The sequence below is a fragment of the Eumetopias jubatus genome, unplaced genomic scaffold, assembly GCF_037043125.1.
Source record: "Eumetopias jubatus isolate StellerSeaLion01/CBP00866 unplaced genomic scaffold, mEumJub1_p1.0 scaffold_12, whole genome shotgun sequence".
NCBI classification, from domain to species: Eukaryota; Metazoa; Chordata; class Mammalia; order Carnivora; family Otariidae; genus Eumetopias; species Eumetopias jubatus.
The window spans coordinates 95,214,719-95,241,684 of NW_028274818.1; the positions used below are offsets into that span (position 1 = coordinate 95,214,719).

The 26,966-nt window shown below is 46.3% G+C and overlaps 1 protein-coding gene across 1 annotated transcript; it reads right to left on the reverse strand.

The window, feature by feature from the left end:
- Nucleotides 1–1,081: 1,081 nt before the first annotated feature.
- On the reverse strand, nt 1,082–13,243 carry LOC114214403 (autism susceptibility gene 2 protein-like). The gene is given in 10 exon segments (XM_028110029.2): nt 1,082–1,545; nt 1,548–2,235; nt 2,237–2,563; nt 2,565–2,978; nt 2,980–3,093; nt 3,095–3,485; nt 3,487–4,061; nt 4,149–4,492; nt 4,651–5,092; nt 13,163–13,243. Coding segments are annotated over 10 exon segments (3,840 nt in total).
- Nucleotides 13,244–26,966: the final 13,723 nt, after the last annotated feature.

A 26,966-nucleotide genomic window follows, 5' to 3' on the forward strand; every position in this document is an offset into this window, starting at 1 on the left:
CACCTCTCATTACCAAACAAGGAGGGTGTGTACAGATAGGAACTAGGACACCCTAAAAAAAAAAAGCATGGCTCCCACATGAGGTGTGTGTGAAATCACGTGACTGATGGTGACGAGATGCTTGGTGGCCTGTCTGTGTGGCCCCTGATTTTGGCATCTGACAACTCCCATCCTCCCCTGGCACTGGCTGTCCTGTCTCCCCCCCTCCCCTCCCCACTCCACCCCCACCACCGCGGCCCACAGGCACCAACTTTGGAAGCCAAGTTTTCAGCTTGGGGTCCGATTTGCAAAATAGGAGTTTCCTCTGTTTGAAAAAGCAAGCAAGGAAAACAGAGTCATATCACATAAGCACTTGTTCAGGGAAAATATGACCTTAAGTATGTTGTAAATGGATTTGAAAAGGCTCCTTTGAGTCAGGAGGGCTTTCGAGAGAAGCCCTAACATTCATTGCATAGTTGAAGGTTTAGCTGTCTAGAACGATATATGGGAACACAGCTGCAGCTGACCGCGCTTGCTCATATTAAGTTTGCAAATAGCACATTTTAAGAAGTATTAATGTATTATGTTACTTAACTCTTTACCTATTTATATTTCTACAAAGTAAAGCTTTCATCTTACCCTTTGCATATATGAACCATTAGCTCACGAAGCAATGTGGGGTTTTTTTGTCTTTGTTTTTGTTTTTGTTTACATAACTATGTACACGGCCTTCCCTTCCTTCCGAAGGAGACCCGCAAGCTGCCTCGTGTGCACCTGCTGTTGCTCTCTCCCCAGTTACCGCCGCGTCGGTGTGTGTCTGTCATCTTCACTGTTTTGGTTCAAATCAAAAAAGTTTTATAGGAGAAACCAAAGGAGTTGGGGACATGAGAACATAGGACTTGGCTAAAAGATCTGAAAAATTTCAACATATAATATACAAAAACCATTTCAAAATCTGCACTGAGTCTATACATTTTTTACAAGGGGAGGAGGCAGGGGCACGTGGCTCCCAGTCTGTGAGCGGTCCGTTCTCTCTCTCTCTCTCTCTCAAGTCTGCATCGTGTTGGTGTAGAGCTCCTTCCTCTCTCGGGTCCTTCTCTCCTTACCGAGCTTCAATATCCTTCAGAGTGTGGGAAGGAGGCCTCTCCCTCATCTCTGCCGACAGAGGAGTAGTCCTTTGGGGCAAGATGGGGCGGCCCCCCAGCGTGGAGATGAGCGGCGGGGGCGCGCTCAGCGCGGCCGTCGGACGGGTCTTGTTGAGCAGTCCGTTCTGGTGTCCCGCTGTGGGGCTGATCCGGGGGTAGTGCATGCTGGAGAGCCCTGGGGTGATGAGGCTGGGGTGCGGCAGGTCGTCCAGGGAGGCGGGGTGCACCCAGTGGAGCCGCGTGTGCTCATAGTCTTCTCTGAGCATGTGCAAGCGCTCCCGCTCGTCCAGGTGCGCCCCGCGCTCGTGTTCCCGCCGAGGGTGCACGGACAGAGGGTGGTGGTGGTGGTGGTGGTGATGGTTGTAGTCGTGAGGCTCCCTGTTCCTGAAGGAGCGATCGGCTTCGTACAGCTGTCTCTCTACTGGTGGAGAGGGTCGTTCCTCAGCAGGAAGTCCCTGCCCAGCGGGTCTCTCCAGTGAATGTCAAGTTCTCGGTAGGGATCCCTCAAAGGGTCCCGTATGGGGTCCCAATGGAAAGAAGGGTACAGGAACCGATCTCTGCCCGGGATGGGACTGATGCCTATGAAAGGAGTCATCATGCGAGTCCTGTCCAGGCTGCTGATGCTGTTCCTGGGGTTAATTCCCCTCACCCCCACCGTCATGGGCATCGACGCCAGGGGCCCCAGGTGCACACTGGACGAGGAGTTTGGAGGAGGCGCCTCCGAAGACCGGTGGGTCTGCGGGGCCTCCGGAGGCAGGTCGTGGTCTTCTTTGTGCTCCTCCTTCACCTTGACCTCCCAGCTCTTCTTGGGGTTCTCGTAGGCTGGCTCGCTCTTGCGCGGCTGGGCCTCGCGGCCCGAGGTGCTGTTGGGCCTGGCACTCTCCACGACGGGGGTCCACACATAGGGCGATGGCACCCGGGCCAGCTGCTTGGCCTCTTCACCCACGGCTCTCCCCTCGTGGCCGTGGCTGTCCTTCTTGGGCAGGTGACTCTCCTTTGCCTTGTGCTTGTCGGCGGTCAGGTCCTTGCGGGATTCCAAGTGGTCTCTCTCCCTCTCTTTGGATTTGTCTTTCTCACGAGCCTCAGTGTTCAAATGACCCCTGATCTGTTCATTCAGTGGAGCTACAGTTATGTCCCAGGGTGCTCACCGGGAGGCTAGGTGCTGGTGAAGGGTGGCTGGAGTGTCTTTTCTCAACGCTTTCCCTTTCTTTGTCATCTTTACTAACAGATGAGTCTCATTTATCTACATCTCTATCTCTGTCCTGAGCTGCAGCAGGCACCCTACGGTCCAGCTCCCCTGGCTTCAGCCAGGGCAGAGGGGTGGGGAACGATGGAGGCGTTCAGTGTAGCCGGTTCCAGGGTTCATGAGGATTGCTAAAGTTCTGCACACTGGGGCCATCATTGTGGCCAAACATTGAGTTGGGTGTAACTGAAGGAGATTCCGAGTCCTCCGAAGGCATTGCCACCAACAGCTGTGAGGCCAGTGAATGTAGACAGTCGGTTAAAAGGCTCAGCAGCAGAGAACAAAGTTGAAGGCCGGGCCAGGTCATGGGGGTGGTGGATGGCTCCAAGGAGGCTGGGACCCGGGGGGCGGCTCAGGAACTCGGGTTTCAATCCGAAGTCCAGCTTATGTGGGTCTGACTGCATTTGTTTCTTGACTTTCTGTTTGTGGTGGTAGATCTGCCAGGCGATGTGAACATGCACAGCACACCACTTCCCTGGTTTCCTTAACATAGGTCTGAAATGATCTGTCAACCTCGGGTCCTTTTGGAACAGAGTGTGTGGGACTGTCCCGGGTCGAGCAGCAACATCGATAAGGTTGGATGTCTTCGGCTGAAATGCTCCTTGTAGTGAAACCAAAAGGGCCAGTGGGTGGGATCATAGGGGGGATGCCCCATACTGCAGGAGGGTAGGAACGGAAGAGCATGGGAGGTGCTGGCGTCCGCATGATGGCGGTGGGCGGGATGGCGGGGGCGGGGGTACGGCGTGAAGGTGTGCTGGTGCGTGTGCTGATGCTGGTGCTGGTGCTGGTGGAACTCGGTCTGCAGGTAGGGCGGAGGGCCCAGGGACGCCCCACGGTCAGCGCTCTGAGAGGCCAGAAAACACGTGTTCAGGTCCTGTCGCAAGATGTCTTGTTCTGAGTAAGTGCTTCCGGCTGGGTGTCCGGGGACCTGCAGACTCCCTGAAGTCAGAGGCAGTGGAGGAGGCAAAGCCGTGGGAGGGGCAAACATATTGGGGTGATGTGAGTGTGCGGGGGGCTGGAGGGTGGGCGTGAAGCTGTGCAGGGGCCTGTGGTTGGGCAGTGCGAGGGGGAACGGGGAGGCCGAGGGGCGATGAGAGATGTGAGGAGGGGCGGGCTGTCTTCCCTGGAGTGCCGCTTCTGCTACTGATTAAGCTGTTGAGGCTTAAGCTAAAGCTGTTGTAGGCTGACAATGGCTGGGAGAGGCTCTGGGACGAGGGGTGGGCCTGCACGGGCGGGAGGCTCTGGTGGAGGAGCTGGGCAGGGGACTGCGGCCTCGGTGGCCTCTGCACTGGAGGCTGAGGGGCGGGCTGAAGCTCGGCCTCTGGGGGCGCCTGTGGTGGCTGTGTGCTTGGACGTGGGGGCTGAGGCGGGGCCTCTGTGCGCTGCACCAGGTCGGGGTCTGGAGAAGGAGCTCGTGGCTGGGGCTCCGCCTGGGCCTGGGGCAGCGGCTGAGGGACCTGAGGGCAGGGGTCTTTAAGCACCAAGGGCTCAAAGATCGGCTCTTGGCAACAGTCCTGGCTCTTCTCCTGGCTTCTCTCTAGACCCGATATCTTGGGGACAATCGGCCCTGCATCCTGGCTGTCATGTTCCGGGAGCGTGACAACACCTAACTCCGGATCTTTGTTTACAATAACAGTATTGAAGAGTTTTTCAGAGCTGGCATCTGATGCCTGGTTGCAAAGGGTTAAGCGGTCCTGTCAGCCCCAAGTTCGTGGTTTGGTTCCTTAGCAGGACTCACGATGGGGGATCGGCAGAGACCAGGGTAAAAACCAGCCAAACACACGAAGAGAAAACGCCCAACTCCGACCGGGCTGCGTCCGCAAGTCTCTCCTCGGTTCCTCGCGAAAGTCTGAAAGCGGATGCACGGGACCCAAATCCGTACGAGAGCAGCAGCCGGCGGCGGCCGAGCGCCAGCGCCGCGCACACATCCAGCGCGGCCGAGGCCGGGCGCGGGCGGCGGGCGGCTGGGGGAGCGCCCGGTCCGCGCCCGCCCGTTGCCTCCGGGCCGCTCCTGCGGCGCGCGGGTCGGCCGGGCACGGCGGGGACCCGAGCAGCGTTCCCGGGCGGGCCGGCGGCCGGGTGAGGCGGAGAGGAGCGGCCCGAGCCGCGGCCGCGGCGCGCGGAGCTAAGAGCGAGGCGGCGGCGGCGGCGACAGGACAAAGGAGACCATGTGCGGAGGGAGGGAGGAGGGAGAGGGAGGAGGAGGAGGAGGAGGAGGGCGCGCGGCGGCGGCGGCGGCGGCGGAGGCGGCTTCTCCCCGGCGGCCGCCTCGGGCTCCCGGACTGCCGGTCCCGCCTCTCCAGCAGCGCCGCGGCCCGACTGGTCCTAGTCCCGCCGCCGCCGCCGAGGCGCTGGAGGCCGACGCTCCGGGAGTCTTTATTCGGGGCCGATCTCTCCGGGCGCGGCGCCGGAGGGCTGCAGCGGCCGGGGCGCCGGGTGGGCTGCGCGGGGCCGACGGCGCCTCCTGGCCGGAGCTCGCGGGCGGAGGGCGGGCGGCGGGGAGCGCCCGGGGCTGGCTGGGCTCCCGCCCGCGCTCCGCTCGCGGGCGCCTGCCTCTCCCGCCGGCTCCCAGCTCAAGTGAACTCCATCGGCGGCCGCCGCCGGCGCCGCGGGCTCCCAGGCTGGACAGGTGGCAGGCGGGGGCGGCGGCGGCGGCACTGGGGCCCCTCGCTCCGGACTTCCTCCCCGACCGCGCCGAGCGCGCCTCCTCCAGACGCTTATCCCACTACAATTTTAAATGTAGATTACAGGCCCTGCTTATATACATTCCTATACTATTGCTGATTTTCTTGCTGATCCAAGACCTAGATCACATATAGGCTGGGAGGTGCTTTTACTCACAGCCACCCACTAGGGATTACTGGTGAATTCCTCTCTGGTCCTATGCGAAATGAGAGTATTATTGTCTTCCCCCGCAAAAAAACAGTTGGCTGTTTTGTCCTTGAGCTTGTTGTGTGACTGCCTTGGGTTGATGTGCTGCTGGGTAGCCAGGCTGCCTCCCTCCCCTGACTGACTGTGATGCTTTTATGCTGGAGAACCTAGTTTGGAAAAAAGAGAAGCAATGGAAGTGGACAGAGTGGAAATGAAGGACTTTCTTAGAGATGAGAATGAAATCATGTTGAGAATGAAGTGTCTGGGAAAGTCTCGTAGCAAGCTGGCAGTTTCAAGAATAAAAATGGCCTGTTGGCTTGGGCAATGGGAAACCTCCACTGGCTACACCTGGGAGCCAGGTAAGCAAGAGTCCTTCATTATTCCTTCACCAAGAGAGGGCAAACAGCTGGTTTTGGTTGTTTCTCCAGCTTTTCCATCAGTGGAAAGAAAACCAGAAGAGATTTAGCAGATTGGTTCTTCCCCCTGATGATGTGTTTGGAAATGGGCACTGGTGTTCCTTGAAAGAGAGCTTTTTACCCTGAATAGGTCCTGGAAAATTCTGTACATTTGTGAACTGTCTGCTCTTCAGAATGAATGCATCTGTCATCCAGGGGGAGGGAGACAAGCTGGCTACCAATCACAGCATTTAAAGGAGCAGGACAAGGGCACTTGGGTGGCTCAGTTGGTTAAGCGACTGCCTTCGGCTCAGGTCATGATCCTGGAGTCCCGGGATCGAGTCCCACATCGGGCTCCCCGCTCAGCGGGGAGTCTGCTTCTCCCTCTGACCTGCCCCCCTCTCATGCTCTCTATCTCATTCTCTCTCTCAAATAAATAAATAAATAAAATCTTAAAAAAATAAAAGATCAGGACAAGAACCTAGCTGTCAGAGGCAAAAGGGGAAAACTTTCCTTTTCGCTATCAGACATGTATTGCTCTCACATAGCACAGGATCTGAGTAGGCACATGCCACAACACTGGGTATTTGTTGTGTGATGCCAACCATATCACCCAAATATGAACCAAGCTAGCTACAAAAACAGCAAGAGGATGGAAATGGCATCAAGGAACAATTCAAGAGAAAAATGAGAGTTACCTGGGAGTGAAGTGTCTAAGTTAATCTCCCCTTGCCCGAGAAATGAGGCAAGCTCCTTCTCAAAACCTCTGCCCGAGCCTACACACAAATTTTGAAGTCCTTCAAAGGCCTTAGCCTCCCTGATGTCAACAATGTTCTGAAGCCAAATTACAAGAAGCCCTGTGACACCAACCTGTCTCAGAGTCCAAGGACTTACTCGGATTCTCCAGTTTAAATCAGAAAATATTACTCTAGGAATACTAGCATTCAATGCTTTGAGGAAGAACTTAGTTTGAATAAAAGAGCACAGAGATGAAAATTTATGCATGGAGGCAATGTTCTTTAATTGCTTCAAGAAGAACAAAAAGTCCTACATTTCAAATGGGAACCAAATAAATTTGGGATGGGTATGTCTAACTTAATTTCTCCTTGCCCCAGGAATGACACTAGCTCCTTTCCATAACCTATAGCCCAACCTACACATATTCTCTGGTGGGCACATTTAAATGTCCTAGGTTTCATGATGTCCACAGAGTTCTGAAACAACATCACGGGGCCCTGTGGTCCAAGGTATTGCACAGTCCGAAGAACTCTACCAGACTCCCAAGATGAAAGCAGAAAATATGGTTCTGATTTACTTTTTCTGAATTGCCCCCTAGATCAAATCAATTTTTAAAAATAGCAAATAAAAGGAAAAGGCCACAAGGAGAGCCAAAGTGCCTCATGAAGACATCAATGGGATAATATTGAGAATGAAGTGGCTAGCACAATCTCTTAACAATCTGGACATTTGGGGAAAAAGAAATTCCAGTGGTCTCACAAGATCTGGAGGGAAATCTCTGGGGAACTTGGCAGGGGTTGACACTCCCTAGATTCGAGGCAAGTACCTCATCATAGGTAGCCCTGGGTAATTCCTGGAACGGGACCCCTGTGTTGGATAGACCTGGCATGCTACAAACACCCCCCAGACACCAACAGCAAAAATACACAAATTGTCTTGCTTCTCCATGTTCGTCATCCTCAGTGATGTGGGGGCCAATGTGGAGCACTGAAATAGGGGATATATGTTCCTCCAAGTCCCACACTGACACTATCTAGGGAGCCATAGCAACAGGAGGGCCATATGTTCAGGAAGAGACAACAGGCCTTGGAGCTGACTCATCTGAACACACAGAAGGCCTCCCTAGATGCTTTCTGAGGCTTTTGGCAATTCAGGACAGTTTGTTTGAACTCGCCACCCACAGAATGAAGCCACCTCGTCCCTTTTCCTGATTGCAGGAAATCATGGAGTATGCTCGCAGGTTCTCAGGCCACATCTCCTGACATCTTGACCCAAATCTCACCAGATTTCAGGCCAAATCTCTCCAGGAATATAGCGAAATATCATAAAGTCTCAGGACAATGAGCTCAGGAGATGGACATCTGAATATACAGGCATAGTCCCTGGGGGCTTGTCCAGGCCTTCAACACTGTAAGGCTGTCTCCGTGTCTCTGGGGGATAACCTACCCCTTTCCTTAGCCAGACTTAGTGTAAGAGATGTGGAAGGACACCTTACTATACTTAAAAAGGTCTATCCAACAAGAAAATCTAACAATTGTAAATATCTATGCCCCAACATGGGAGCGGCCAATTTACATAAACCAACTAATACCCGAAATAAAGAATCATATCGCTAATACCTTAATTGTGTGAGACTTTAACACTCCACTCACAGCAATGGACAGATCATCTAAGCAGGAGATCCACGAAGAAACAAGAGCTTTGAAGGACAAGTTGGATGGGTTGGACTTTGTAGATAGACACAGAACATAGACACACAGAGCATTCCATCCTAAAACAACAGTATATACTCATTCTTCCAAAGAGCACACGGAACTGTCTCCAGAATAGACCGCATACTGGGTCACGTATCAGGTCTCAACCGATACCAAAAGACTGAGATTATTACTTGCATAATTACAGACCACAGTGATTTGAAACTGGAACTCAACCAAAAGGAAAAATTTGGAAGGAACGCAAACACTTGGAGGTTAACAAACATCCTGCCAAAGAATGAATGGGTCAACCAGGAAATTAAAGGAAAACTTAAAGAATTCATGTCCTTTAACGGGTGAATGGACAAAGAAGATGTGGTCATATATACAATGGAATATTAGTTATCAGAAAGGATGTCGATTTGCATTGATGTGGACTGGTACTTGAGGGTATTAAGTTAGGTGAAATAATTCTGGCAGAGAAAGACAATCATCATACAGTTTCATTCATATTAGACTATAAGAAATAGCACAGAGGATCGTAAGGGAGGGAAGGAAAACTAGGAAGAAATCAGAGAGGTAGACAAACCATGAGACTTTTGACTCCGAGGAACAAACTGAAGGTTGTGTAAAGGGAGGTGGGTTGGGGGATGCGTTAACTGGGTGATGGGGATTAAGGAGGAAAAGTGATGAGATGAGCACTGTGTGTTATACACAATGAATGAATACACTGCACCAAAAACTAATGATGTATTATATGTTGGCTATTTGAACTTAATAGAAAGAAAGATATATATATTTTTAAATTTATGTGTATGAGCATTAGGGGAAAAAAGCATATGCTTAACTCCTTGAAACGGAATTTGTGTTTAGTGTGTGCCTAAGTATCTTCTTCCTTTCAAGAACATAGAAGTTTTTTTGAGCTACCTATCCAAGATGGCGGTGTTGTAGGGGGACTCTTCATTCCGATTTCAACTAGATCAATGCTAAACTATTTTGTACAACTAGGAAGTGGATCAGAGGTGTAAGGAAACAATCTGTGCAACTGGAGCCAAGGATTTTGGCAAAAGAGAGCTTCAGAGCCCTGAGTTGGGGGAATTGGGAAACCTCAAGGCCAGGAAGGGGAGGAAACCCCATTCACAGAAAAAAGTCAAGGAGTGGGAGGAAGTTAGAAGGAAGGCAGAAGATTTGACCACACAATAAGTCAGGGCGAGGTCCCCTGGGTAGCACACGAGAGATTGCTCCCCTTCCTCGAGGGCATTTGAAAGAGCCTACTTAACCTCTCCAAAGACAAAAGGTCAGCCTGGAGCCATTGAGCAGAGCTCAGCATCAGGGTTGGAGGGGAGCCCAGAGGGCAGAAAACCACTCAACTTTTGTGTGTGAGCCACAATAGGCTTAAACCTCTGTGTGCCTACCAGTTGCCAGCTTTTCTTGCCCTGAACTGAGCAGAGCGCAGAGACTGCAGCAGATTACTGATAATCTGGCTGCCCCTTGTAGCTGTGAGTCACAAGAGCCTTAAACCCAAAGATTTTATTTGGAAGATGCTTTCTACACAACATCGTTTCAATGAGTCAGGTCTCTGGCACTTTCTTTATGCATCCATCCATGCATATGATAAGGCTTCTATCTTCATTATTGATATTAGTTGGAAGATGATTTCTACACAGTGCTGCAGTGCGGTTTTAATGAGTTAAATAATGCAAATTTCTTATATTTCCACAGATACGTTTGAAAACGCTTCTATCTTCATGAAGTCATTTGAAAGACATTTTCTACACAGTGTTGTTTCATTGAATTAAGTATACTGCACTTTCCTTATGCTTCCAAACACACATTAGAAAAAAACCTATTTCCATGCAGGAGATTTCCTGATTTCCAATCAGAAGAAGGTTTCCACCTGAGCGGAGAGCACGACATTGGCCTCAGTCTCAGCACCTGGAATCATGACCCAAGCCAAAGGCAGACCCTCAACCCACTAAGTCATCCAGGTGACCGTAGAACGCATCTTCCAGCCAACAGCTTGTTTCGTGAAGAAAGAAGCATTTTCAAATGTATGTGTGGAAGCATACTTAACTCAAACATCTTGGAGGAACCATCTTTCAAATAATATCTTCTTTCCTGAAGACAGAAGCACTTTCAAATGCCTGTGCGGCAGTATAAGAAAAGTGTCATATAGTTCCTTAAGAATGAACACTGTATGGAAACTGTCTTTCAATGTACATCTTCCTTCAGGAAGATAGAACTATTTTCAAAAATTATGTGTGAAAGTATAAAGAGAGTTCCGTATGCTTGACTCTGAGAAACAAGTCTGTGTAGAATGCAACTTTCAACTAACATCTTTCATGAAGATAGAAACGTTTTTATAAAAGTACGCGTGAAAGCGTAAGGAAAGTGACATATATTTAACTCTGAGAAGGCTCTGCTGAATGCAACTTTCAACCTTCATCTTTTTTCATGAAGGTAATAGCGTTTTCAAAAATTTACGTGTGGAAACTTAGGGAAAGTGCCAAATACTTAACTCTAAAAAAGAACACTGTATAGAAAGTCTTTGAACTAACGTCTTCTTTCCCTTTTTAAAATTTAAATTCAATTAGCCAACACATAGTACATCACTAGTTTCAATAGAGGTTCAAAGAATCTCTGCTTGCGTATTACACCCCCTGCTCATCTATCTCATCACGCACCTTCCTTAATAAGCCTATTATCCAGTTACCCAATCCACCCACCCACCTCCCTTTGCACAAGCCTGTTTGTTTCCCGGACTAAAGAGGATAGGTGTCATGGCTTTTCTCCTTTGGTTTCTTCCCATTGAGGTTTCCCCCCCTTTTCCTGTTGTCCTCTGCACTATTCCTTATATTCCACATCTTAGGGGCCCCATATAATTGTCATTCTCTGAATGACTTATTTCATTTAGCATAATACCGTCCAGTTCTATCCATATCACTGCCAATGGTCTGAGTAATATTCCATTGTATATATGAACCAAATATTTGTTATACTTTCATCTGTTAAAGGATGTCTTGTGTCCTTCCTCAGTCTGGCTATTGTGGACGCTATGCGGATGCTATCTATGAACATTGGGTTGCATGTGTCTGTTTTTTTCACAACATCTGCAAATTTAAGGTAATTATCTAGTAGTGCACTTGCCAGGTCATAAGGGAGCTCTATTTTTAAAGTCTCGAGGAACCTCCATGCTGTTTTCCAGTGTGTCTGTACCAGCTTGCATTCCCAACAGTGTAAGAGCGTTTCCCTTTCTCCACATCCTTGCTAACTTTTGTTGTTTGCTCTCGTGTTAATTTAAGCCATTCTGACGGGTGTAATGTGGTATCTGATGGCAAGTGATGTGGAGCATGTTTTCAAGTGTCTGTTGGGACTTGTATGTTTTATTTGGAGAAGTGTCTGTTCATGTCTTCTGCCTTTTTCTTGACTAGATTTTTTGGGTGTTCAGTTTGAGAAGTTCCATATAGATCTGATGTCCTCTGCAAATACCTGCTCCAATTCCATAGGTTGCCTTTTAGTTTCGTTGACTCTTTTCTTTGCTGTGCAAAAGATTTTATCTTGATGAAGACCAAATAGTTCATTTTTGTTTTTGTTTCCCTTGCCTTTAGAGACGTGTCTTGCAAGAAGTTGATGCAGCCGAGGTTGAAGAGCTTATGACCTGTGTTCTCCTCTAGGATTTTGATGGTTTTCTGTCTCACATTGAGGTCTTTCATCCATTTTGAGTGCATCTTTGCATAATGTGTAAGAGAATGGTCCAGATTCATTCTTCAGCATGTGGCTGTCCAATTTTCCCAGCAACATTTATTGAAGAGAACTGAGAATAAGACAATATTCCATTGGCTATTCTTTAGTGCTTTGTCGAAGACTCGTTGACCATGGGGTTAAGGGTCCATTTCTGGGCTCTCTATTCTGTTCTATTGACCTACGTGTCTTTTTCTGTACAGTACTACTGGCGATTTGAGTGTTTTTTGTTTCCATACACATTTTAGGATTGTTTCAGCTCTGTGAAGAATGTCAGTGGTGTAGTGACTAGGGGTGCATTGAATGTGTAGACTGCTCTGCAAAGCATAGACATTTTAACAATGTTTACTGTTGTGATTCATGAACATGGAATGTTTCTCCATCTCTTTGTCTTCCTCAATTTCTTTCATCAGTGTTCTGCAGATTCTAGAGTACAAATCCCTTATATTTTGGGTTAGGCTTATTCCTGGGCATCTTTATGGCTTTTGGTGCAATTGTAAATGGGATCTCTGACACCATTAAAATCCTGGAGGAGGACACAGGCAGCAACCTCTTCGATCTTGGACAAGGCAACATCTTGCAAAGTGCATCTCTAAAGGTAGGGGGAGGGAAAAACAAAAAAGGAACTATTGGGACTTCATCAAGATAAAAAGCTTCTGCACAGCAAAGTTTCCTCAAGATGTTAAAAATAGAGCTACCGTATGACCCAGGAATTGTGCTACTACGCATTTATCTTAAAGATAAATCTCATCAAAAGAAGGGGCACATGCACCCCAATGTTCATAGCATCAATGTCCACAATATCCAAACTGGAAGGAGCTGAGATGTCCTTCAACAGATGAAGGGATAAAGAAGTTATGGTTCTTATACACAATGGAATATTACTCAGCCATCAGAAAAGATGGATACCTACCATTTGCAGCAACATGGATAGAACTGGCGGGATTATCCTAAGTGACAATAAGTCCATCAGAGAACGACAATTATCATATGCTTTCACTCATGTGGAACATTAGAAATGGTGCGGAGGAAATTAGGGGTGGGGGGAACTGAATGGGAAGAAATCAGAGAGGGAGACAAACCCTATGAGACTCGACTCCAGGAAACAAAGTGAGGGTTGGGGAAAGGGTGTTGGTAGGGAGATGGGGTAACTGGGTGATGGGCATTAAATAGGGCACGTGATATAAAGAGCACTGGGTGATATACTCAACTAATGAAATATTGAACATTTTATCAAAAAAAAAAAGGAATATCAGCAAGAGTATAGGAATGTATATATATGAACAGGGCTGGTAATCCACAGTTAAAATCGAGGAAGAGTAATCTGTAGTGAGACTTCTAAATTTTTCCCCTTACCCAAGAAATGAGGTCGGCACACCCTAAAATCCTCTGGACAAACCTACACACACATTCACTGCTTGCAACCTTCAAATGCATTACGTTTCCTGATATCAATACAGTTCTGAAACCAAATTTCAAGAGGGCCCTGTGGATGACACTTCCCCACAGTCACAAGATATCCTCCAGACTTCCCAGGTTAAAGCAGAGCATAGTGCTCTGAGACACTAGATCTGAATGGCCCACTGCGTGAGCCTAGATAAAGAACAAGAGAATGGAAATGGATACATGTTGGGCCAAATTTATTTATTAGAAATGAAAATCACAAAACAGCTTCATTGAAGTCAGTAGGCCATCTCTTAGCAACCTGATTCTCATTCCATGGAAGGAGTAACAACTGTGGGCTTGGGTTAAGGGAAATCTCCACTGCCTACACTGCCTGGGATCCCTGTCAGCAAGAACTCTGCATTCTTTCTTCAGAGAGGGAACTCTGTTGTAGGCTTTTTAAAATTGCCCCTCCCATGAATGGATAAGAAGCTGCAGTGATTCCGCTAGTAAGTTTGGTGCTCCCAGCTGATGCTCAAGTATTTGGATGAAGGCTCTGGGGCAATATTCCTTGAAAGGGCACTTCCTGAGCTCACTAGATACTCCCTGCTCAGTGGGGAACCTGCTTCTCTCTCTGCCTGCAGCTCCCACCGCTTGTACTCTCTCTCTTTAAAATTAAATAAATAAAACCTTTAAAATAGTAAATAAATTGGGAATAGGATACATCTGTGAATTAAATGTGTAACTTCACTTCCTTTTATGCAAGAAATGTGGCCAGGTCCTTCTAAAAATCGGGCCAAGCCTACACACACTTTATCTGCTGGGCACCTTCAAATATCTTAGGCCTCCTAGAGTCAACATAGTTCTGAAAGCACCTGACAAGGGTCACTGTGCCCCAGTATGTCCCACAGTCAGAAGGACTCAGCTGGAATTACTTCATTTAAAGTAGAGGATATTACTCTGAGACTCTGGATCTGGATGGCTCCCAGAATGAACCTAGTTTGAGAAAAGAGCAAAACGGTGGAAATGTATCCATGGAAGGCCAAAGTTCTTCACTAGAGATGAGAATGGGATAATGTTAAGAAAGAGATGGCTAGCAAAATCTCCTAGCAAGCAGTCTGACTCAGGAAAAATTAAACACCCGTGCCCTGCACTTGGGATCCTTGTCATCAGTAGGCCTGCATTCTTCCTATATATCACATCTCCTCGATCCATTCATCTCTTGAAGGACATCTGGGCTCTTTCCATAGATTAGCTATTGTGGACATTGCTGCTGTAAACATTGGGGTGCATGTGCCCCTTAAGGTCACAGTGTGTGTATCCTCTGAATAAATACCTAATAGCGCAATAGCTGGAACATAGGTTAGCTCTATTTTTAATTTTTTTGAGAAACCTCCATACTGTTTTCCAGAGTGGTTGTACCAGTTTGCATTTCCATGAACAGTGTAGAAGGGTTCTTCTTTCCTTGCATGCTCGCCACCATCTCTTGATTCTTGTCTTGTTCATTTTAGTTATTCTGACCTGCGTGAGGTGGCATCTCTGACCAGTGTGAGATGGTATCTCAGTTTGAGGTGGTATGTCAGCAATTCCCTGATGCCAAGTGATGTTGAACATTTTTCAGAATCCTAGAGAACACAGGCAGCAACCTCTCCGACCTCGATCACAGCAGCTTCTTGCTACACATCTCCAATGGCAAGGGAAACAAAATAAAAAATGAACTATTGGGACTTCATCAAGATAAAATGCTTTTGCACAGCAAGGAAAACTGTCAACAAAATCAAAAGAAAATCTACAAAATGGAAGAAGATTATTTGCAAATGTCTTATCAGATAAAGGCTAATATCCAAGATCTATAAAGAACATATAAACTCAACACCCAGAAAACAACTAATCCAGTCAAGAAACGGGCAGGACATGAACAGACATTTCTCCAAAGAAGACATACAAATGGCAAATAGAAAGCATCTTTCAAATAACCCCTCCTTTCATGAAGATAGAAGCTTTTCAGTGGTGTGTGCTAGCCTAAGGAAAGTGCCATACACCAAACTCATTGAAATAACACGGTGTAGAAACCATCTTTGTACTCACTACTTCGTTCATGAAGATAGAAGTCTTTTCAAATGTGGGTGTGGAAACATAGGGACTGTGCCACTCACTTAACTCATTGAAACAACACTCTTTAGCAAGCCTCTTTCAACAAACATCTTTCAAGGTAATAATCATTTTGAAATGTAACTGTGGAAGCATAAAGAGAGTGGCATACACTTATCTCCTGGATACAAAACTGTGTGGAATGTGTCTTTCAACTAACATATTCTTTCATGCAGTATCAGTGTTTTCAAATATATGCATGGAAGAATAAAAAAGTGTTACCTACTCAACTCAATGAAAGAAATGTATGTAGAAAACACCTTTAACTAATGTCTTCTGTGATGAAAATAGATGTTTTCAATGTATGTGTGGAAGGTTAGGGAAATGGCCATATTGAACTGAATGAAAAAATTCTGTGTACTAACCATTTTCCAACTAAAATCTTTTCTCATGAATCAAGAAGTTTCTTCAAAAGTTATGTGTGGAATCATAAGGAATGCACCATAATGTAAACCAATGAAAGAAGTGTTTGTATAAAACGTCTTTCAATAACATCTTTTTTAGTTTTTTAATATTAAAAAAAAGATTTTATTTATTTTGACAGAGAGGAAGACAGCGAGAGAAGGAACACAAGCAGCACAAGTTGGTGAGGGAGAAGAAGGCTTCCCACTGAGCACAGAGCCTGATACGGGGCTCGATCCCAGGACACTGGGATCATCACCTAAGCCGAAGGCAGACGTTGAACAACTGAGCCACTGAGGTGCCCCACATCTTTTTTTACTTTTTTTTAATGATACCAAAAGAATTCCTAAGTATTTGAGGAAGGGTAAATAAAGTGCCATGTAGTTAGCACAATTAAAACATTTTTCTTTTTTTTCACTTTATTTTTATTTAAATTCACTCAGCCAACTTATATTACATCATTAGTTTAAGATGTAGTGTTCAAAAACTTATCAGGCAGTGCTCACCACATCACGTGCCCTCCTTAATGCCCAACACTGAATTCCACGACTCCAAATCTTGTGAGAGCTTAAGTCCTGCCAGCAAGATCCAAGGGCAAATCTCTGGAAAACGCATAAAATTTCAGCCAGATCTGGGGTCAGATCTCACGTAATCTCATTCCAAATCTCAGCTGAACTCATCCAATCTCATGACATTTCATGCCCAGTTGGTGAGATCCAGGGTGCAATCTTATGTGATCTTAGTTCATATCTTGGGACAAATATCCCAACTCTGGTGAGATCTCAGGACCTGTAGGGATTTACAGGTGCAAATCTCACGAAATCTAACTCCAAAGCTCAAGAAAACGCATTGAAAACTCATGAGATCTCATGCGCAATTGCTGAGATCCAAGGGCAAATTGAGCATATTCTAAGTCTAAATCTCTGAAGAACTCATCCAAATCCTATGAACACTCAGGTTCAGTCAGCCTGATTCAGTGGAAAATGTCGCATGATTTCAGTCCAAATCCCAGGAGGACTCATCCAAATCCTGTTAGATCTCAGGTCCAGTCAGTGAGATCCAGGGGAAAGACTCTTGTAATCTAACTCCAAATCTCAGGAGAACTCATCTGAATCTCCTGAGATCGCAAGCTCAGTCAGCGAGATCCAAGGTCAATTCTCACATGATCAGAGTACAAATATTTCAAAAATTCATTCTAATCTCAGAAGATCTCAGGGCCTGTCAGCAATATCCAGCGACAAATTTCCCATGATCTCGGTCCAAATCGCAGAAGAACTGGTACAAATCTTGTGAGATCTTGGGTCCAGCAGGGAGAACCAGGGTCAAATGTCACGTGATCTCTGTTCAAATCTCGGAGAACTAATCCAAATCATGTCAGACCTTAGGCCTGGGGTCACAGCTAACTTGTGGTGGGTCAAATCTTGGAATACCTCATCCAAGTCTCATGAGCTCTTGGCCCAGTCAGCGAGATCCAGGGCCAAATCTCGCATGATCTCAGCCCAAATCTTGGGAAAACTCATGCAAAACTCTTGAGAACTCAGACTCAGTCAACAAGCTGGAGGGGCTAATCTGGCTTCATCTAACTCCAAATCTCGGGAGAACTCATGCAAATCCTGGTAGATCTCTGGTACAGACAGTGAGATCCAGGCGCAAATGCATTTCAATCTAACTCTGAATCTTGGGAGAACTCATGCTAATCTCCTGAGACCTTGAGCCCAGTCAGCGAGATCCAAGGTCAAATCTCTCATGATCAGAGTCCAAATCTCTGGAAAACGCATTTTAACTTCATGGGATCTCAGGGCGTGTCAGCAAGATCCAGGGTCAAATCTCCCATGATATCAGTGCAAATCTCAGAAGAATTGATCCCAATCTTGTGAGATTGTGGGACCTCCCTGTCTGTAATATCTAGTGGACAATCCCCATGAAGAAGTCCACCCACCTCAGGAGAACTCATCCAAATCTCACAAGATCTCAGGCCCTGTGCTGAGATCCAGGGACATATCTCATGTGATCTCAGCCCAAATCTTGGAAAAACTCATTCAAATCTCATGAGATCTTGGGCCCAGTCAGCGAGATAGAAGGGCAATCTCACGTTTTCTAAGTGCAAATCTTGGGAGAGCTCTTTGGAATCTTGTGAGATCTCAGGAGCAGTGTGCATGATCTCGGGTCAAATCTCATGTGATCCCAGTCCAAATTTCAGGAAAACTCATCACATTCTCGTGACACCTAGGGCCCTGTCAGTGAGTTCCAGGGGCAATTCTGGCTTCATCTAAGTAAAAACATGGGAGAACACATCCATATCTACTGACATCTTGGGCCCAGACAGGGAGATTCTATGGCAAATCTCATCGATTTTAAGTCCAAATCTCAGGGGAGCTCTTCAAATCTCATGAGATCATGGGCCCAGGAGGGAGAACCAGGGTCAAATCTCCAGTGATCTCAGTCCAAAACTTGGGAGACTTCAGGCTCAGTCAAGCCAGACAGTCAAATCTGATAGAATGAGTTTGGAAGTTTTCATTCCGTTCCTGTCTTTTAAAACAGCTTCAGTAGAAATGGTATGATTTCCTCCTTAATTATTTGGTAGAGTTCCCCTGAGAAGCTCTCTGGCCCTGGAATCTTGTTTTTTTGGGAGGTTTTTGATTGCTGCTTCAATTTCCTTGCTGGTTATTGGTCTGTTCAGAGTGTCTCTGTCTTACTGTTTCTGTCTTGATAGTTTATAAATTTCCAGGAAGGCATCCATTTCTTCCAGATTGCTTAATTTGTTGGCATCTAGACTGGTAATAATTTCTAATAATTGTTTCTATTTCCTTGGTATTAGTCATGATCTCTCTCCTTTCACTCATGATTTTATTAATTTGGGTCCTTACCTTTTTCTTTTGGATGTGTCTGGCCAGCAATTTATGGAATTTATTAATTCTTTCAACAATCCAGCTTCTGGTTTCGTTGATCTGTTCTACTGTTTCTCCAGTTTTTATTTCATTAATTGTTGCTCTAATCTTTATTATTTCTCTTCTGCTGCTTGGTTTAGGCTTCATTTGCTCTTCTCTCTCCAGGTCCTTTAGGTGTAAGGTTAGCTTGTGCATTTAAGATTTTCCTAATTTTTTGACAGATGCTTGGATGGCTATGTATTTCCCTCTTAGGACCGCCTTTGCAGTATCCCACAGATTTTAAAACAATCTCTTTAATTTCAGTGAATTGTTAAATTCTTTATTTCCTGGTTGACCAATTCATTCTTTAGCAGGATTTTTTTTAACCTCCAAGTGTTTGTGTTCCTTCTAAATTTTTCCTTGTGGTTGAATTCCAGTTTCAAAGCATTGTGGTCTGAAATTATGCAGGTAATAATCTCAACCTTTGGTATCGGTTGAGACCTGATTTGTGACCCAGTGTGTGGTCTATTCTGGAGAAAGTTCCATGTGCACTTGGGAAGAATAAGTATACTGTTGTTTTAGGTTGGAATGTTCTGTATATAACTACGAAGTCCCCCTGGTCCAATGTGTTCTTCAAAGTTATTGTTTCTTTGTTGACCTTCTACTTAGATGATCTGTCTATTGCTGTTACTGGAGTGTTTCCGTCTCCTACTACTAATGTATTATCATCAATATGATTCTCTTTTTTGGTTATTAGTTCATTTACATAGCTGGCTGCTCCCACGTTGAGGGTGTACATATTTACAATTGTTAGGTTTTTTTGTTGGTTAAACCCTCTAAGTATGAGATAGAGTCCCTCTATGTCTCTTACTACAGTCTGGTTTAAAATCTAATTTGTTCGATTTGAGAATTGCTGCACTAGCTTTCTTTTTAGTCTGTTGTCATGGTAAGTTTTTCTCCATTCATTTCCTTTAAATCTGGTGGTGTCTATAGGTTCAAAATGAGTCTCTTGTATTCAGCATATGGATGGTCCTGGTTTTTTTATGCAATCAGAAACCCTGTGTCCCTTGATGGGAGCATTCAGCCCGTTCACACTGAGCAACTATTGAAAGATAATTTTGGTGCCATTGTATTGCCTGTAGGGTCCCTAATTCTGTAGGTTTTCTGTTTCTTTCTGGTCTATATGACTCTTGGAGCTTCTCTTCGTTTATGGAATTCCCCTAAATATTTCTTGCAGGGCTGCCTTGGTGGTCACATATTCTTTTAGTTTCTGTTCTGAAAGCTCTGTATCTCTCCATCTGTTCTGAATTTCAGTGTTGCTGGGTAAAGTATTCTTGGCTGCATGTTCTTTTCATTTGGTACTCTGAATATGTCTTGCCTGCACTTTCTGGTTTGCCAGGTCTCTGTGGACAGATCTGATATTATGGAGGCTCTATACATTAGACATCTCTTCCCCCTAGATGCTGTCAGGATGGTTTCCTTGTTTTAAGATTTGCAAGCTTCACTATTACATGTCAGGGTGTTGATCTGTTTTTATTGGTTATGGAAGGGGTCCTCTATGCTTCTTGGATTCGAATGTTTTCTGCCTTCTCCAGATTAAGGAAATTCTCAGCTATGATTTGCTTAAACATATCCTGTGGCCTTTTCTCTCTCACCATCCTCATGAGGATCCCAATAATTCTGACAGTGGAGGGTTTCATGGTGTCATTGTTCTAAGTCTAATCTCATGACCCACTAGCTGGCTATCCCTAAATTCTTCCTTTACTTTCTATAACCTTATCTTCTAGGTCACTAATTTGTTCTTCTTCCTCATTTACCCTGGCTGTCTTACCCTGGCTGTCAAAGTACCCAGTTCAGAGTGCATTTCATTCATAGCATACACCTCACAGGCTATGTGCGAGAACTCGGGACATTTGTATGCCACCTGCGGAGAGTTGGAGTTCGATGGCAAGAAACCTGCCCTTGGGGCTCTCTGACTGGACCTGAGATCTCAAAAGATTTGGATGGGTTCCCTCAATATTTGGACTGAAATCTTGCAGGATTTCCCATTGGCTCTCCCTGATGGAGGCTGAGTGCTCTGCAGATTTGGAAGAGTTCTCCCGATATTTGGACTTAGAATGTACGAGATTGGCCCTTGGACCTCAGTAACTGGGCGTGGGATCTCGGGAGGTTTCATTTTGGTTTCCTGAAACTTGGAGTTCATTTATGTGAGATTTGCCCCTGTATCTCACTATTGGTCACAAGATCTCCCAAGATTTGGATGGAAATCAAGCAAGATTTGCCCCTGCATCTCACTGGGTATGCACAAGATCTTGCAAGATTTGGATGCGGTCTCCCAAGAATTTGAGTAAGAAAGAAGAGACTGACTATTGGGTCTCCCTGACTGGGCCTGTGATGTAACAGGCTTAGGATGAATTCCCTTTGATATTTGGGTTGAAGACTTGCAGGATTTGCCTTTGGCTCTCAATGATGGAGGCTGAGTACTCTGGAGATTTGGCTGAGTTCTCCCGAGATTTAGACTTAGAATGTGTAAGATTGGCCCTTATATCTCAATAAAAGGGCATGAGATCTCACAAGATTTCAATGAGGTTTCCCAAGATTTGGAGTTCGATCTCATGAGATGTGCCACTCTATCACACAGCTGGCCCGAGATCTCCCAAGTTTTGGACAGAGATCACAGGAGATTTCCCCCTGCACATCCCTGGATATGCATGAGATCTCAGGACATTTGGATGTGTTCTCCTGAGTTCTGTACTGAAATCACCTGAGATGTCACCCTGGATTTCACTGACAGGGAATGAGATCTTACAAGATTTGGATGATTTCAAACAAAGTTTGGACCTGTTCACGTGAGTCTTGCCCTTTTGTGTAATTGACAGGTCCTGAAGTTTCACGAGAGTTGGATGTGATATTGGGAGATTTGACTGAACTCATGTAACTTGTGCTTCAGGATGTTGGTATAGAGCCTGAGATCTCACGGTATTGGGATGAGTTCTCCTGAGTTCCATACTGAAATCACATGAGACGACACCCTGGATCTCACTGACAGGGCCATAGATCTCAAGAGATTTGGAAAAGTTCATACAAAGGTCACACTCGGTCACGTGAGTCTTGCACCTGGGTATCAATGACAAGACCTGAAATCTGATGAGATTTGGATGAGGTCTCCCGAGATTTGCGCCTAAAATGTGCAAGGTTTCCCATTGGATCCCAGTAACTGGGCGCAAGGTCTCATGAGATTTTGATATGTTTGCCTGAGATATGCCATTTGGTGATGTGAGATTTGCACAGGTATCTGTCTACTGGTCTTGAGATCTCCCGAGTTTTGGACTGAGATCACAAGAGTTTTGCCCCTACCACTCACTGTGTGTGCGGGAGGTCTCATGCGATTCTGATGAGCTTTCCCTAGATGTGGAGCTCACTTACGTGAGATTTGCCCCTCTAGCCCACTAGTGGCCCCGGGATCGCCCAAGTTCGGATGGAGATCACACGAGATTTGGATGTGTTCAACCAAAATTTGGACTCCTTCACATGAGTCTGCCCTTCGGTATCACTGCCAGGGCCAGAAATCTCACGAAATATGGGTGAGTTCTCCCGAGATTTGGAGGGAGAATCTGCGAGATTGGCCCTTGGATCTCAGGACCTGGATGCCAGATCTCACGAGATTTCAATGAGTTTTCCCGAGTTTGGGGGTTCGACTACAGGATATTCATACTGCTATCTCACTACTGGTCCCGAGATCTCCCAAGATTTGGCCGGAAATCACGCAAGATTTGCCCCTGCACCTCACAGGGTATGTGCGAGAACTCAGGAGATTGGATGCCATCTGCGGAGATTTGGAGTTCGATCGCAAGAAACCTGCCCTGGGTCTCCCTAACTGGACACGAGATCTCAAAGGATTTCAATGAGTTCGCCCCATATTTGGCCTGAAGTCTCGCAGGATTTCCCTTTGACTCTCACTGACGGAGGCTGAGTGCTCTGGAGATTTGGCTGGGTTCCCCTGAGATTTGGACTTAGAATGTGCAAGATTGGCCATTGGATCTCAGTAACTAGGCATGAGATCTCACGAGATTTCATTTAGGCTCCCCGAGATTTGGATGCCATCTGCGGAGGTTTGGAGTTCAATAGCAAGAAACTTGCCCTTGTGGCTACCTGACTGGACCTGATAGCTCAAAGGATTTGGATGAGTTTGCTCCATATTTGGACTGAAATCTCACAGGATTTGCCTTTGTCTCTCACTGCCAGAAGGGAGTGCTCTGTAGAGTTGGCTGAGTTTTCCTGAGATTTGGTCTTAGAGTGTTGAGATTCGCCCTTGGATCTCAGTCACTGGGTGGGAGATCACACGAGATTTTCTTGAGGTTTCCCAAGATTTGTCGTTCAATTATGTGAGATTTGCCTCTGTATCTCACTGCTAGTCCCCAGGCCTCACAAGATTTAGACTGAAATCACATGAGATTTGCCCTTGGACCTCACTGGGTATGCACAAGATCTCAGGAGATTTGTATGCAGTCTTCCGCGATTTTGAGTTAGAAACAAGAGACTGATTCAGGTCTCCCTGAATGGACCCCCGATCTAACTGGATTGGGATGAATTCCCATCCACATTTGGAGCGAAATCTCGCAGGGTCGCACCTGCATCTTGGTGACTGAGACTGAGATCTCTTGAGATTTGCTTGAGTTCTCCCGAGATTTGGACTTAGAATGTGTGTAGTTTGCCCTTGGATCTCAGTAAATGGGCATGAGATCTCACGAGATTTTGATGAGGTTTCCCGAGTTCTGGAGTTTGATCACTTGAAATTTGCACCTGTACCTCACTACTAGTCCTGAGATCGCCGAAGGTTTGAACGGAAATCACGTGAGATTTGTCCCTACATCTTGCTGGGTGTGTGCGAGACCTCACCAGATTTGGATGACGTCTCCCATGATTTGGAGTTAGATTTCAAGAAACTGGCCCTTAGGTCTCCGTGACTGGACCTGAGATCTAAAGGGACTTGGATGAGTTTGTTCTATATTTGGACTGAAATCACATAGGATTTGCCTTTGGATCTCACTCACAGAGGCCCCAGGGTGCTCTTGAGATTTGGGTGAGTTCTCCGAGATTTGTACTTAGAATGTATGACACTTGCCCATGGATCTCAGTAACAGGGAGCAAGATCTCACGATATTTCATTGAGGTTTCCCAAGATTTGGAGTCCGATGATGTGAAATTTGCCCCTGTATCTCACTACTCATCCTGAGATCTCCCAAGATTTGGACTGAGGTCGTGTGAAATTTGCTCCTGCACCTCACTAGGTATGTGCGAGATCTCATGACAGTTGAATGAGGTGTCCCGGGCTCTGTACTGAAATCACATGAGACAGCACCCTGGATCATGCTGACAAGGTCTGAGCTCTCACAAGATTTGGATGAGTTCAACCAAAACTTGAACTCCTTCATGTGAGTCTTAATGCTAGGTATCACTGACAGGGCTTGAGATATCAGGAGATTTAATTGAGTTCTCCCATGATACGGAGTTTATTACAGGAGTCTTGTCTCTGGGTCTCCTTGACAGGACCCGAAATCTAACAGGATTTGGATGAGTTCCCCCCCGATATTTGGACTGAAATCATGCAGGATTTGTCTTTGAATCCCCCTGGCTGAGTCTGAGAGCTCTTTCAATTCTGATGAGTTTTCCCAAGATTTGGATTTTAATTATGGGAGATTTGCCCCTGTATCTCACTACTGGTCCCAAGATCCCCCGAGATTTGGGTGAGAATATGCAGGATTTACCCTGCACCTCACTGGGTATGCGGGAGTTCTCACAAGGTTTGGATGAGGTGCTTCGAGTTCTGAACTGATATCATATGAGACATCACCCTAGATCTCACTGACAGGGCCTGAGATCTCACGAGATGCGGATGAGTTCAACCAAATTTGGAATCTTTCACGTGAGTCTTGCCTCTAGGTATCACTGTTGGGGCTTGAGATCTCAGGAGATTTGGATGAGTTATTCCAAGGAAAGGAGTTAGATTATAAGAGCCTTGCCCTTGGGTCTCCCTGACAGGCCCCAAGATCTAACAGGATTTTGATGGGTTTCTTCGATATTTGGACTGAAATCACACAGGTATTGCCTTTAGACTGTTAACTGAGTCTGAGAGCTCTTGAGATTTGGATGAGTTCTCCTGAGATTTGGACTTAGAATCTGCAATTTGCCCCTTGGATCTGAGTAACCTGAGCATGAGATCTCATGAGATTTCAATGTTTTTCTGAGATTTGGAGTTCGATGACATGTGATTTGTCCTTTTATCTCACTACTGTCCTGAGACGTCCCAAGATTTGGACTGAGATCACTGGAGATTTGCACCTGCACCTTACTGGGTATGCAGGAGACCTCATGAGATTTATATGATGTCTTCTGAGATTTAGAGTTAGATTGCAAGAGACTGCCCTTTGCTCTCCCTGAACTCCTCTAAATCTCCTGAGATTTTGGACCCTGTCAGCAAGATCCTAGGGCTAATCTCATGGCTTTTCAGTCCAAGTCTCAGGAGAACTCATCCAAATCTTGTCAGAGCTCAGGGCCCATACCAACATCTGGGGCACAGCCCCCATCAGCTCAAATCTCAGAATACCTCATCCAAATCTCAAGAGCCCTCAGGTCCAATCAGCGGGATCCAGGGGCCAATCTTGTGTGAGCTTAGTCCAAATCTCAGGATAACTCATTCAAATCCTGGTAGATCTTGGGTCCAGTCAGTGAGATCCAGGGGCAAGTCTCTTAATCTAACTCCAAATCTCGGGAGAATTCATCCAAATCTCATGAGATCTCAGGCTTATATCTTGCCTGATATCAGTCCAAATCTTGGGAGAAATCATCCAAATCTTGTGAGACCTCATGCTCAGTTATCAAGATCCAGGGGCAAATCTCCTGAGATCTCAGTCCAAATCTCATGAGAACTCATCCAAATCTTGTGAGATCTCGGGCCTTGTCAGCGAAATCCAGGAGCACATCTCAGGTGTTCCCAGTCCAAATCTCAGGAGACCTCTCCAAATCTCATGAGAGTTTGGGCCCAGTCCGGGAGATCTAGGGCCAAAATTAATGAGCTCTTTGGCTTAAGCTCCCAGGTCCTCAAGAGTATCTGGCACTCCCTAGTCGACCCTTCTTTGTGCTGGTGAAGTAGGACGGGCTGGCCCATTGCAGGATTGGGCACAACTGTCAACAACCACTTTTTCACAAATGCCCCCAAAAGGGATCTTCAGGAAGACACATGGTGTCTCACTCCTGTATCCCTGGTGTTTCAGCATCTGGAATGAAAGGTGGGGGCTGACAAAGTAGCACTGAATTCAGGATGTGGTTTCTTATTCAACTAAATTGGTGGTGATAGAAACAGGAGGGAAGGAGGAGAAGGAGGAAGCCACGTGCCCTGGAGCTGGCCACCTGAGCACACAGGCAGGCTCCCGGGGCACTTTCCAGGCTTTCAATCAGTTAAAGCTGTCAGATCTCTGGACAAATGTCCCAAGATCAAAGCCACATCTTGGGCTCAGGCAAAATCTCCTTAGAGGTCAGGGCAAATCTTGTGATATCTATGATCAAATCTCGCAAGAGTTGGGGAGAAATCTTTCAGGAACTGGGTAAGGGTGGGAACTCCCTGGGTTTGGCTCCTGTGCAGCTTCATAGGTAGCTCTGTAACATTTCTAGATTGGGGACCATGGGGAAACCTGGCATGCCACAAAGCCCCCAGATGCCAGCAGCACAAAGACACAAGTTGTCTGCCTCATACTTCTGCCACCTTCAGCATCCTGGGTGATGTGGGGATAAAAATGCAACATTGAAATAGGGTTGAATGGGCCTCAAGCTCCCATACTAACACTACCTAAGATTTGATAGACACAGGGGGGCAGTAGGTGCAGGAAGAGGCAACAAGTATGGTAGCTGGCACTTCTGAACACAAGGGTTGGCTCCCTGGATGTTTTGACCATTCAAGACAGTGTGTTTGAGACTCACTACCCCCAGAAACAAGCCACCTCTTCTCTTTGCCAATTCTCACATGATCTTGGGGCAAATCTTGCATGATCTAAGGCCAAAGCTCTGGAGATCTCATGCAAATCTCATGAGATCTCAGGTCCAGTCAGGGAGTCTAGGGCCAAAAGTTGTGAGATCTCTAGCCAAACTTCCCAGGCCTTCGTGAGGAGTGGCACTAGATCTTACAAGATTTGTCCCAAGCCTTAGGGAGATTTTGATAGAGTTCCAGAGTGTGGTCTTTGATCTCCCAAGATTCGTCCAGAGATCTAGATATTTGGTCTGAGGTTTAGTGAGAGTCTGAGAATTGGTGAGATTTTTGCCATGATTACGTGAGATCTGGCTAAGGTAGGAGGTGCCTTATA